General features: G+C 42.4%; 1 protein-coding gene across 1 annotated transcript in view; it reads left to right on the forward strand.

Moving 5' to 3' along the window:
• ADAMTSL1 (ADAMTS like 1) overlaps window positions 1–13,308 on the forward strand; it is a 611,419-nt gene that overhangs the window by 446,992 nt on the left and 151,119 nt on the right. Inside the window, exons 7-8 of the mRNA XM_067553131.1 lie at window positions 5,868–5,994; window positions 12,571–12,645. Coding sequence (XP_067409232.1) covers window positions 5,868–5,994; window positions 12,571–12,645 — 202 coding nt within the window. The remainder of the gene's footprint in view (window positions 1–5,867; window positions 5,995–12,570; window positions 12,646–13,308) is intronic.

Consider the following 13,308-nt stretch of genomic DNA (forward strand, 5'->3'; position numbering starts at 1 on the left):
GGTACCTCACACTATTAAAGGTACTACAGTGATAAGCACCATAGAAATGCCTTTTGAGAGAAACATAAGGATCTGATTCAAAATCCACTGAAGCAATAGCTTTTCCATTGATTTCACTGAGTTTAGGTTCAGGCCCAAAGTGAATGTCATGGATGCTACTTGTGACATTTTATGCTGTAGCATATCGTAGTGCACAGGTTGTCCCCAGCATTACTCTATCTAGGTGGGAGACGGTAGGTTTTCCTTACCCAACTCCTTGTGAAATGGGCAGGGATTTCATCTCCTTACATCCCCATATTCCCCTGAGATCCATGAAGGTCAGGATTAGAATTGATCAAAAACCAGAATTTCCATCCCATGGGAAATTCCGGTATTTCGACATTTGTTTTAGTCATGTATTAAAAGTTGAAATTTCAAAACTTTTTGTGGAATGAAAAGTTCCGAAATATTATCATGCAGAAATGTCAAAAAGTTTTGTTTCAAATCAAGGCAACATTAATCTCTATCCAACTGTGCAGCCACGGTGCCTCAGGGGAGTTGTAGTTCAAGTGCCCCGTTCTCTGTTATGGGCCAAACTCTTTGGCCGTACTGCATCTCCCATGGTGTGCTTTTCAGCAGTTAATTCCCAACCATCTGTAGTCGGGACTATCTGCTGTGCCTCAGCAATACTTCGTAGCCATTTCAACCCAACTGAACGTGGACCCAATGGCAGAAGGGTTTCAGAATTGTGCTCCTATGACTGCACTGATGTTCATTGCCCCAGAACCTCTTCTTTGGAATTGAGTCACATCACAGGGATGGACAAGGAAGAGAGAGAGTGCTGATTGAGTGAGCATTGCATTCCTCATTGATTCCATGCCGGGTTTTGGGGGTACAATGCCATAGATAGTGGCCATATCCACATCCCTGCTCCCACCCTCTTTCTGGTCTTGATCCTTGCAGAGCATTTACAAAGAGTTCTCTGTGAGGTTCTAGGGAGGTGAAAATAATGTTACAGAGGTGGCATATCCCTACCTCAGTTCCATCAGATCTAGGGCTTGTCTACACTTACCTTGGCGATTCGGTGGCTGTCGACTAGAGTTACGCAAGCTACGCAAAAAACTTGCATAACTCCCGTCAACTTCTCTGCTTCTGTTCTGTGCGCCATCTTCACTGCACTGCACCGATGGGAACCGCGTTCCCATCGACGCAGCGCTATGCCACTTGAGAAGGTGGTCTTAATATGTCGATTTCTGGATCAACTGAGCGGGTCTTCACTGGCCGCTCAGTTGATCCAGAGAAGTCGATCTGATGCTGTCAGTGCAGACATAGCCCTAGATTCCCTCTGTTAGTGGAGGGAAGGACTAATTGTACTCACTGATGAGTTGCTGCAGTCTCCTTGGTATTTCAGGAACTTAGTTGGATTTTTTTTAGGTTGACCAGCCATATTCAAGTACAGTCCCCACGTGTACAGTTTCTTTCCTGTAAACTACACAAAAGAATTTTATACATCCTTTTTCATTACAAACTCCACAGAAGTCATTTCTCCCATTCCTCCCAACCTACTTCACTTAAATACAGATACAGAACGGAACATGGCAGCCATTTAACAAATAACATCTGTTTTCTCAGGTTTTCCAGAGGGGAGGCAGGTGAAGGATGAGTTGGAGGGAAAGTTTTGAGGGGAGTTTGGGAAAGTTTTTAGTTATCGTCCAGTTGTTCTCTTATAAGGAACATTTGGTCCAGTTCATCTGTTGTAAGGATTTTTTATTATAATCTTGTACATGGGTCCAGAGTTTTGGATGGGCATATTTTAAATACATTGAGAAAGTAACTTGACAGAGTACAACAAAACTGGACAGCAATTTAGGAGAAGAACTGAAGAAAAATACTCCAGTTAAAAAAATCCAGTTAAAACTGCAGAGGAAACTACACAGGCAGAATATAATTATCTAAACTAGAATTGGGCCAGGACAGTGAGGTTAATACCTCTGATCTTCTATACAGTGCCATAGGATTTTTAGTGATCACAAGTGGTTAGAGACCTTCGTTTTGTCCCATTTAAAATACACCACTTCCAGTAGAACAGTGCCTTCTGATGCCATGCTGAGGAAATGATTCCATACTGTCTCAAAAGGACTAATGAATCTCAAACACAACTTCTTCCAGCACCTGAGGTTTTCCTTGGCGGTCTTCCATCCAAGTACTGACCTGGTCAAACGTTGCTCAATTTATAAATGAGATATAATAACATCATAGCCGGAGGTGATATGACTGCTGATGAGTCACATACAAAGTTGTGAAGGCTTAGGGGGATAAAAGTTGGTGTTGAAATTGGATGGATGGAACAGAATTTGTTTTTATATCCAGGCTCTTTCACACCCCAAGAATTCAGATGTGCTTTACAGTATGAGGTATGCGTGGGCACATTTAGATTTGCATTTCACTGTGGAGCATACCTTTAAATTACTGTATGGTGCAAGGATCTAGAAAAGGGAAATGCCTGCAGTTCCTCTGGCATCAGGATCCTCAACACAAGCTTTTTTGCCTAATATATAGGTGTGGGCTGTAATCCAGGTCCATGAAAAAGCATTTCAGTCATGAAGTTGTATCAATCTGGTTTCTTTTATGCAAGTGTTCCCATGGTCTTGTAATATGAGGACAAAAACCCCCATATATAGCCTGGCTGGTCAGTTGTAATTTACACTTTTTGTTGTTACAGTGCAAATCTGTATGTGGACACCTATTTCAGAACAAAAGTGTTCACGCACAGAACTTACACTGAAATAACAAGAGGTGCCAGTTAAAACCGGTTTAGTTATTTCTGTGCAAGTCTGTGTGCAGACAAGGCCTTCGATGTGGGCATGTCCATCTCCTCCAAGTAATTTAGAGGTCAGGGCTAGAGAAGATATGATACCTAGAAGAAGAACTATGTGAGAAAAAAGTCAGTCTTTTTAAATGGTCAAGGTTACAATGTAAAATTGGGTCTATTATGGATCCATGCACAGGATTCATAAACCTATATTCAGGGACTTCAAATGAAGTAAGTAGTTCGAGTCAGGTTAGAAGTAACTTTATAAAGGTGATTATTTAACCTTTATCTTACATTTGTATAAAGCGGAATAGTGTCTCTTTTTATCCTGGCAGTTTTTATACATGTTAAACATTTATCATCAGATATACATTTACCCCCTGGCCTTTGTTCGCTCCTATGGAGTCCTTATAGCATAACATGCAGGTGTAGTATGCCAGGTTGAGACTTGGGTGAAGAGGGTGAAGTCAGGGAATTGTGTCTGCTTCCGTCCAGTCGGAAATTGGCTCCATCATGTTTTAAAATGAGTCTACATCGTGTGTTGATGCGACTGGTGTTTACTGCCAGAGCTTTCACTGTACATTAAGTAATATCATTATTATCACTCTGATGCTTCGGGGGCGGTCTGTCACCACCTGCCCTGTAATCCTGGGTGCCTCAGTGCTGTCCAGCTTTATCTCAGAGTCCTGACACCAGCAGCCTGCTCATAGCACTGTAGCCTTATCCTGGCTTCCCTCCAGCCTGGTTACTCCAGGCAGGGTGACACCAACAGCCCTTTTGGTCCCAATTCCCCCCTGCAATGTCCAGTGCCTCTCACTGGATACTCACAGAAGTTAAGTTCACTGCCTCCAAAGAGGCAGAGCACACACCATCCTGTTTGTTTAGCTGAGGACTTCACCTCTCACTCACTGAGATGGTTTTGCAATAAAACAAGAATGTGTTTATTAACAAAGAACAGACATTTAAATTATAAGTAGAATAAAAGCCACTGGTATAATCACAAGTCAAACAAAACATGTTTTCTAGTGACTACATTTAATTTCAGCAAGTTCTAATCTTTTTCTAAGCAGGTTTCTCACCTATGGTCAGTTCCAGCTATTCTTGGTTGTTAGGCTAAGAGGACCCACTTTTCATGATCTCATAGGACTCTGCTCACCCTTTGTCCCTAGCTGTTGGATGCTTTTGCTTATGTTTCCCAAAGTCTGTCGTCTTTGTTTCAAGAGCCAGGAAGGCTTCCTGAGGCTGCAGGCTCCAATCCCCTGTGATCTTTCTCCCACCACACCCCCCGGCTTGTTTAGTTTCATGGCTTTGTTCACTTTCAATGTAGATATGCTTTTCATTGTCCTCTGAGGTGTTACTTGGCTCAATTTACAGTGGATACACAGGAAGACAGGCAAAACAACATTCCTTTGTCTAGGACAGACTATGCCTATGTCCTGCTTGCAAAACACCTTTTAAGGACATGTTTCCATCACATATCTCTCATTCTTTATACACCATCTGTACATACATCACACAATAATATTTATGACTGATGTGTTACCAGTTTGCATATGATACCTCACATGATGCCTTTTAGATACAGATTATGACAACAGTGTGTTGGGGCAATGAGTGTGTCAGGCCTGATGTGAGTTATGGTATGGCATGTGCCCTCTGCCACTTGGCAGGGAGGGACTCTGGATCACAATTATTAAACAGTTTTAAAGTTTAAAAAAGAGAAAGAAAGAAAGAAACTAAACCAATAAAATATGATATTAAGTCATAACATTAATCATGCTCCATATTTTTCTGAGGAGTGTATAAAGGGTGAGCTGACAAAAATAATGGTAACACCCCTTGTGTCAGCAAAACCCAGCAGTTGTGCATACAAACAAGCATATGCACTTGTGTAAGTTAGGCACTGGGGTATGAAAAGCCATTTCCATGCACCATTACTTACTGCGCAGTAACCCAATTTGCACATGTACATGTGGGTTTTTATGAGCCTAGCTGATGAGCATACATTTTTACAACTGCACCTGTTGTAATCACCTTCTAAAATTTGGCACTTTGAATTTAACTTAAGCCCACAGAAGCATGAAGATTCAGCGTTAAGGTTAACACTTTATTCATAACTCACTACTGTTTACGTCTACTCTAAATTTGACCTGAAGTCTTAACACAAACGCCGTAGAAAAGAATTTTATGCACAAGCCTTGTCCAGGCTTTGAAGCCAGAGTGCTAGGAGGCCTTTCATACTTTTTCAATATGTGTAATATGGACTTGCTTATTTTCTTGGCTTTAAAGCAATGTTGGGTGAAACTCCATAATTTCAGGTCCAGGATCAGTTCAGATAAAAAGCCAAATTCACCCAGTCTTGGCTTAAAGAAGTTTAAATCCCATTTAATTCAGTGGGCACTACACATTATTTAAGAGCCTACATCTGGATTTAGGAGCCCAGTTTATTCACCCAAGTTTAAAATATTTTACTAAAATGATTTGCTCAAAGGCACCCAGCCTATTGCAGAGTTGGGAATAGAATCCAGATCTCCTGGCTCTCAGTGCTTTATTTTAACCATTCTCCCCCTTCTTCATCAAATCCTTAACGTTATCCGAACACAAGCTTTGATTGTGTGGAATGGGATTATTGTCAAATGTAATTAAAACCACATGGCTTTTCCAACTGCATATCAGGTAAGACATTACTGGGATCACAGCAGAGTCTTTTAGTTATTTGTACTATATGTATCTATCAGTCTAACTGTAATCATTTATTTTTCTTTGCAAACCTTTTAAAAATGTGATCTCTGACAGGACAGTTTCCAAGAAGCATTCACGAGACCCTAAAAAAAAAAATCAATGTGCTTTTTCATTCTCTGAACTGCAAAAGCCATTTAGTGCAGACCTGCTGAGTATCTAGCTCCTGACTTCAGTTCAAGCTCTCGGCCAGATTCATTCAGATTCTTTCATTGCTAGTGCACTTTATGGCCCCCTGGAGATGATGTGAGGGAAATTTGGCAGTAATTAGTTGCAGAGATGGATCCAGCAGTCAGTAGGTGCTCAGTTTGAACTGCACATCTTTCTTTCTTGTCAGATCGTTGGCTGTGATCACCAGCTGGGAAGCACTGTCAAGGAAGATAACTGTGGGGTCTGCAATGGCGATGGGTCCACCTGCCGGCTGGTTCGAGGCCAGTATAAATCCCAGCTCTCGGCAAATAAACGTAAGCTGTTGACTTTAACCTCAAAGGGTAGAACAAGCACTCTGAACTGAAAGTGATGATGAGGTGTCAGAGGGACAGATAGGTGGGTAAGGTGCCATCCTTCTCTTCTTTGTGAACTACACAAGCTTCTTAAGGGCTAGATTGTCCACAGCCATTGTTAAGCCATTCAGGGGAATAAGGCCTAGTCAGGCTGTGTCTTCCCTATCCTTAATCCCCTGTTTGGCTAAGTAAGGACTGCTCGCATTGTGGTGCTGTTTGCAGAGGGAAGAAAGTGGGAAAGCAGGGACCTCTTGCCCATTACTCTGGGCTTGTCTTCACTACGTGCTCCATTGGCACTGCAGCCATCAACACAGCAGCAGTGATTGAGCGGATCTGGTGAAGACACGCTCAGTTGATTACCGAGCACTCTCCCATTGAGTCTGGTACTCCACCGAAACGAGACGTGTAAGCTATGTCAATGGAAGAGCGTCTCCCATCAACATAGCGTAGTGAAGACAGCACATCTACTCAATGCAAGGTACATCGACTTCAGTTGCATGACTTATGTAACGGAACTTGTGTACCTTGCATCAACGGAGACAAGCAGTGAAGACAAGCCTTCCATCTTTCAAACTAGTGGGCATGTGGGGGTAAGGAATGGGAAGAGACTTGGCTTCATCCATTCCACTTGCTAGTCAGGTTAGCTGGTTGGGCAAATAGCTTGAAAACGGGTGTAGTAACTTATGCCACTCCAATCCCAGTGTCAGAGGGAGTGGGGGAGGAATTGTTGTGTCTTTCTGGGGTACATTTCTACCCCAGGGCTCCTATACTGCCCTTTACACTATAATCTGAATCTAACCCTAAGGGAGCTCGTGCTTGGTCCTACAATACCTGCGCCTGCTTTACTCTTTCATTGAGTTCCATTGGAGTTTAATGAAACAGATCTATATTTTTAGAATTCTTTTTTTAATGCTGTATGGTACATGATCTAACAGTTTCAAATAACACTGTAATTTCCTGTGAGGGTGTGTATATACATTTGTGGATTCTTGTTAGATATCTTACTCTTTATATCTGCATTTGGTTTCTGTGGGGAACAATGAGAGGCGTTTGTTTACAGAATCATCTTTGCTCTGTCAGAGAATAACTTTGTTGAGAAGGGAGCACAACGCACACCACTAATTAGCACAGTGGCCTTCTGGATCTTAATGTGCTAGTTGAAGCGGGAGGGAGAGGGCTGAGACCTTCTGTTGTGTGGAGGAGGGAAAGGAATAATCTGTGGAAGGAGTTTGCATTGTTGAGATAGGACTGCATCTGGCAGAGCTGAGGGAATAATTTAACCCAAATTTGCAAATATGTTCAGTTGCCCTAAAACTGCGTTTTCAGCAAATTTACTATTTGACCAAAAATTTCACCCAGTGCAAGTCATGCATGCCTATCTGAAGGCAGAATTGGGCCCTAGATCCTGCAAGCACTTAAGCACATGCATAACGTTACTCATCTGAGTTAATTGAAGTTAGTAGGACTGCTTCCAAGAGTAAAATTGATGCATGTACTTAAATTTTCACAGGATAAGGGCCTACTCAGTTTTCTGGGATGGGTGGTGACTTTTGGGTAGCAGCCATTTTAATTTCAGGTCATCTCTTTTAAAAGAATTCCTTGACGTAGGAAGGACACATTTCTTTTTCTTATGCTTCTTTCCTGGGTCCCACAGGAAAAGCTCTGAGGGCAATAATAAGAGACTTTTGATCCATGTTGTCACGTGAGATAGGAAGAATCAGTAGGAACATATGTGAAGTCGGTGGCTAGAAGTTGTCATAGGTGTCCCATGGGCATGTATGTGATTTTATTTCCCTAATGTACACTAGAACATTTACAAACAAGCATTTCTCAGACTGTGCTTGAGGAATTGGGCAGTGGCTTTTTTCTAGTGTTGTGCCAACAGTTGCTGGAAATGGTTTATTTTCTCCAAACCATCTCAAACGTGCTGTCGTGTGCATCACACTGAATTCGTTTTCTCTTGGTGCTTGTATCCAACTCTGTTCTCCGCACTGTTTATACCATGCAGATGAGTGGGGAAAGGATAATGCCAGAAAGGGAAACAGTTCACAGAGCTTTAAAAGAGTTAGCACTTGCTACGGCAGTGACTTCCTCAGTATTTATTGGGACGGTATATCTGTGCCAAAGTCATCAGCAATAGAAATGCAGCAAGGGTAAGAAAAGATGTGTCCTTGATTTCTCTCCTGCATTTTTCTAAAGGAGAAACACATGTGCTGATGTGCTTTTTTTTCATATATTCAAATAATTAGAAGATTTTGGTACAAAAAAGCTCATTGGAGAAACACATGTGCTGATGTGCTTTTTTTTCATATATTCAAATAATTAGAAGATTTTGGTACAAAAAAGCTCATTCAGGTCCTGAAGAACAACTCTGTATAATTTGAAAGCTTGTACCTTCCACCAACAGAAGTCAGTCCAATAAAAGATATCACTTTACCTATCTTGTCTTTCTCATATGCTTCAAATATAGTTGTACCTCTCCTATGCCTATGCAATCCTACTAGACAATATGGGGGCGGGGATTATTTTTCTGACCCTGAAATTAAGCATGAGTGGTGTTGGTAGGACCATGCAGACTTTTTCAATCAAAACCCAAAGCCAGGAGAATTAATCAGACTTTGGATTTTGATGCATGTTCTTGAAACACCAAGTCTTGGGTGGATCATGGACCTCTGTATCCCCTCTGCAATCCCTCTGTCCATCTCCACCCAGCAGGCCAGGGCTCCCCTTTAACAATACTCCTTAACAATACATTTATGTATCATCTGAGCAAGGAGTCAGAGGCCTTTTACTCCTCGCCACCCTCTCTGCATCAGACAGCTTCATAGGGCAACCAGTTGGACCCACTTCTCTCCATATTGTTTGTCTGAGGGTGTAATCATTAGGTTTTCTCCCACTCCCACCATGTCTCTTACTGAGGATGAGGGAGGAATGTGTCCATTTCCCTTCTCCTCATCATGAACACCAGGAAATGGTCCTCCAGTCCTGTTGCTGCTTTACAAAAGCTGAGACTTTCCAGGATCTGCTGTGATAATAAGGAATCCCATGGAGAGATGCCATTTCACAAAGAGTGTGCTATGATTTCACATGGAAAATAAGCAACAAGAGCAGGTGAACGATATCCCTAGTAATAAAAAGGAAGGAGAGAATGCAAAGAAGTTATGCAACATAAGCTGAGTGGTCTTTAAACAATAAGATTTTCCAATTGTTCCATGGCACATTAATAGGTATTAATTCTTCAGCACAAAACTCATAACACAAATGGAATCCTATCAGTGTGAGCTACTCAAGATTCAGAATAATAATAAGGTTTCTAATAGAGATGGGGAGGTCTCGCGGTTCTTTTAAAATAAAAGCATTTTTAAAGGGAATAGTGGAAATGTGACATTATATTCTGTTTTCTGAAACACACTCAGGCAACTGGATAAGAAAGGAAACTATATGTCATAGTCATGAACCTCATCCCCCAAAAGATATTTATGCTACTGGGTTCCTTAAACATCAGTGCCACAAGAGTAACAGGGAAATCTGTTAATATACAGTGGAACAGGTGAGAATCTCTAACTGGTCAAATAATTGAACAAGAACTTATGTGTAGAAATGGAAGAAATTCATGTTTGTTATCCTGAATGATACCAGACAAAGAGATATGCAGGCTATATTACAGTACACAGTTGACTATTTAATCTCAATTTTCCAAAGGTCTCCTGAAACCTTTGGATAGTATTGGGTTAGGGTAATAGAGAAAATTGTCCCAGCAGGTTTTGAAAACTGTGATTAGTGTCAGGAGATCCTGAACACGATCTTCAAATCCTCTGGGCTGCTCTCCCGATTACAGAGACTAGCCAGCTTCTCCAAGTCACGCTGGCATTGCAGCTTCTCTTCTGCAAAGTGTAGGAGTGCCTCAAAACTGGATCTTAAGCCCTGCTGAGCTTATGAGTTTTGCACAACTGTGCTGCAGAATAGATCAGTCCAGTACTATTGGACCCCAGCTCAGACCTTTGCTGCTTCTAGGATCTGGTCCTAGAGTACTTGGGAGATCATCAGGATAACAGCTTCAGTAAACTCTTAAAAACATATCTGAACTTTGATAAGAAAATGTTCTAGTTAACCAGGGTTTGGATAAACAAATTTTGATTGAATAATCTTACTGTCATTTCTGTATAAAAGAAGTCCGTCATTGCCTCCTCTAGTTTTCCCACTCCTCCCACCCCACCTCTCCTCACCATTTATGTACACATACTGTCAGCTCTTATGGGGTCACTGTTCCACAAAAACAAACTGGCATCAGCTGATAAAAGATCCTTTACAACATCAGCAGGGAAGCTTGCTGAATTTTTTCCCAGCACTGCCTGTCCTAAATTGATTGACTTAATAGCTCCCAAATATTTTCCCTAGGAAGAAAGTTTTCTTTAGTGATATTCCAACCAATCATAAATGAAAGCTGTATCTTCTATTCAGGGTTTCACTCATGCTATGAAAGCTGCACAGGGCCAAAAAAGGGAACAGTTCTGTGGTGTCTGGACCAGATGAGATTTACAGCCTATTGATCGGGCAGCTAGATAGAGAGTATTGTAAATACTGAACTGGTCTTACACCTACAAGTCTAGACGGTGACATGATCAGTGAACTGAGTTACAAGACTTTAACTTGGCTTATAAACAGACTCCCTAACTATCACACTGAATTTGATAGAGGTGCTAATTTCTGGTCATCAGAGGGTCATACTCTAGTGTGGGCACAATCACTTTTCGCAAGAGCGTGGGCGACTGTGGGGAGGAGCCCTTTTAAGTCTGAGTTAAGCACACTGAGGGCTAAAATGGAGAGTTTGTCTTTGTCTCTGCTTGCACTTTTCATGACCTATGCGTAAACAGAGGCTTTCTATTTTCAGCACTCTCAGTCCATTAACTTTTATGAACTTAAATTTGTACTAAAAATGTTTCCATAGATGTAGTTATAAAGGCTCCATCAACTTTTTTTCCCAAGTGACTGCAACATTTTAAAGATATCCATGACGAACCCAAAATTTTCCTGTACGGAAAATCATTGTGAGGCCATGTCATACAGTGGATAACTTTTTGGCCGTTGTGACTGTGAATAAAATAGAAGAGAGGGCGGAGTGCATGTCATCTTCCTGAGCCTGCAGACAGACAGAAACAGTAGTCCTAAGAGTGGTTTGAACTGCCCCACTCATCACAACAGGGTGTTGACCCTGAGCCATAATAATGGCAATTAAAATGTCAAACTTGCTAACTATTTCACAGCTGGTTGTTTTCATAGAAATGTTCATCAATTGTAGGATTGGGCTAGTGTACAGTAAATCTTTTTTATTCTTCCAGCTGAAGTCTGAGTGCTGTTCAAAAAGTCCTGGCGATAGTGCAGATCTTCAGATGAAAGCTAGCATGTTACTGGCTGTGTTGTTTTCACATGCCAAAATCGCACCCTGTTGCTTTCAAAGCAGGGCCGCACAGCTCCTACTCCAATTCCCTTGCAAATTTCGGTTTTGAGGGGGGCAAAACTATTGTGGTTCCTGCCCCCGCTTGTCAGCATCCAGTTGGAGAGGAGGGAGGGAGTCAGGAAGCAGAGAGAGGAGGAGGGAGCAGCCTGATGCTGCTACTGAGTGTAGATGAGCACTCTCCCCACCTTCCCACTCATCAGCTGCTGAGCCTCAGCTGGGCAGTCAGGAGTCTGCACTCTGGAGTCACAGCACTGTCCCTTCCCTGGCCCCATGCAGAGCACTAAGATGTTACTGGGATAGTTAGATCTAACAGCAGCAGGTAAACTGCAGGAGAGAGCAGGTTGGTGGCTTAGTGCCTTGGACTCATTAGGGGCTCATTCTGGCGCCCATTGAGGTCTGTGGCAAAGCTCCCAATGACTTCAGTGGTGCAGGATCAGGCCCTAAGAGCCCGTCCACACTACAGGTCTAGTGGGCCTATGTACTGCCCTGGCTTTTTGTGAGTAGTATGGAAAGGACAACACAATTATAGCACCACGGTAGGGACGTGTCTCAGCGGGGTGTGCAGTGAGACAAGGAAGGCGTCGCAGAGTTTAGCTGGGGGATCACGTGGCATGCAAAGGAATGTGGAAGAGACAGGAGTTTTTGGGTTCTGCTGGGAAAGCATCATGTGGCATGCGAAGGAACAGGGAGTTCAGTGTTTTAGCTTTTCCCTTTGAACATTTGAATATTTTTTACTTCCCTAATTCAGCACAAATACATATATGCCAAAATAATTTGGAAGGGTAAGATATGCTTCGTTTTAATTGGAGGCTAGGTGACATAAAAAGCTGCCGGTCTCTCTCTAAACACTTGGATTAGAGTGGAGTATAAATAAAATCAGTAGCTCCGATGAGAGTCAGAACATCCCTTTAAGATGAATGCCAACCTTTATCTTTTGTCAGGACTTGAGGGGGAGGTGGGGTTATGGTACCAAAAGCTTTGCTTTTAATTTTCCCATGAGCAGCTCTTTCAATGATGTTTGGAGACCGACGGGGATTCCTTTGCTTACTGACTCCATGCATTTTTTAATTTCCCTGCAGCGGAAGATACTGTTGTTGCTGTGCCCTATGGAAGTAGGCACGTTCGTCTAGTGTTGAAAGGACCCGATCACTTATGTGAGTAGAAAAAGCCGGTGTGTTTTTGCTTTATAAGAACCTTGGTATCCTGTAGTGTTTTACTTACAGCAGGAAAGTCTGGTTTCTTTCTCTCAAATCACTGAGTTCAACACATGGGACAGAATCCTGCCTTCAGATGCTTTGGACAATCCCAGTGAAATAATAGATTTGTACATGCATAGAATTTGGCCAGAATCCTTCTGTCCCTCCACAGTTTTTCAACCATTTCTGTGTATTCATCTTTTGGCTGACTCGTTCAATGCCAAGCACGTCTTCTATGTTTAAAAAAATAAAAATCCCACTGACTTCAGAGATGCTGAGGGGGTTAGAGTATGGGTTTCCCTGCTCCTGGGCTCTGTCATCAATCTGCTCACGGGTTGAGCACATGCGTCTGTTCTTAAGGAAATCTCCCTCTCTCCCTCTCACAGGCGCCCCATTCACACTCAGTGAGAAGAACAGAGAGGATAGATGCATGTAGAGCCAGATTGTGCAATTAAGGAGTCACACTGCCCCAGGGGGAATGAGCCCACTGACTGGACCTTACATGGCTGCAGCATAGGCTGGCTGGTGTGGAAGCGGGGGAGGGGACGATGGCTCTGCTTCCTCCCTGCACCTTTTGGAGTGCCATGAACCCCAGAGTGTGCAAGCAGAGGATATTTTCTG

The sequence above is a fragment of the Emydura macquarii genome, unplaced genomic scaffold (assembly GCF_026122565.2).
Source record: "Emydura macquarii macquarii isolate MOO-44397 ecotype Brisbane River unplaced genomic scaffold, CSIRO-AGI_Emac_v2 contig_1451, whole genome shotgun sequence".
NCBI classification, from domain to species: Eukaryota; Metazoa; Chordata; order Testudines; family Chelidae; genus Emydura; species Emydura macquarii.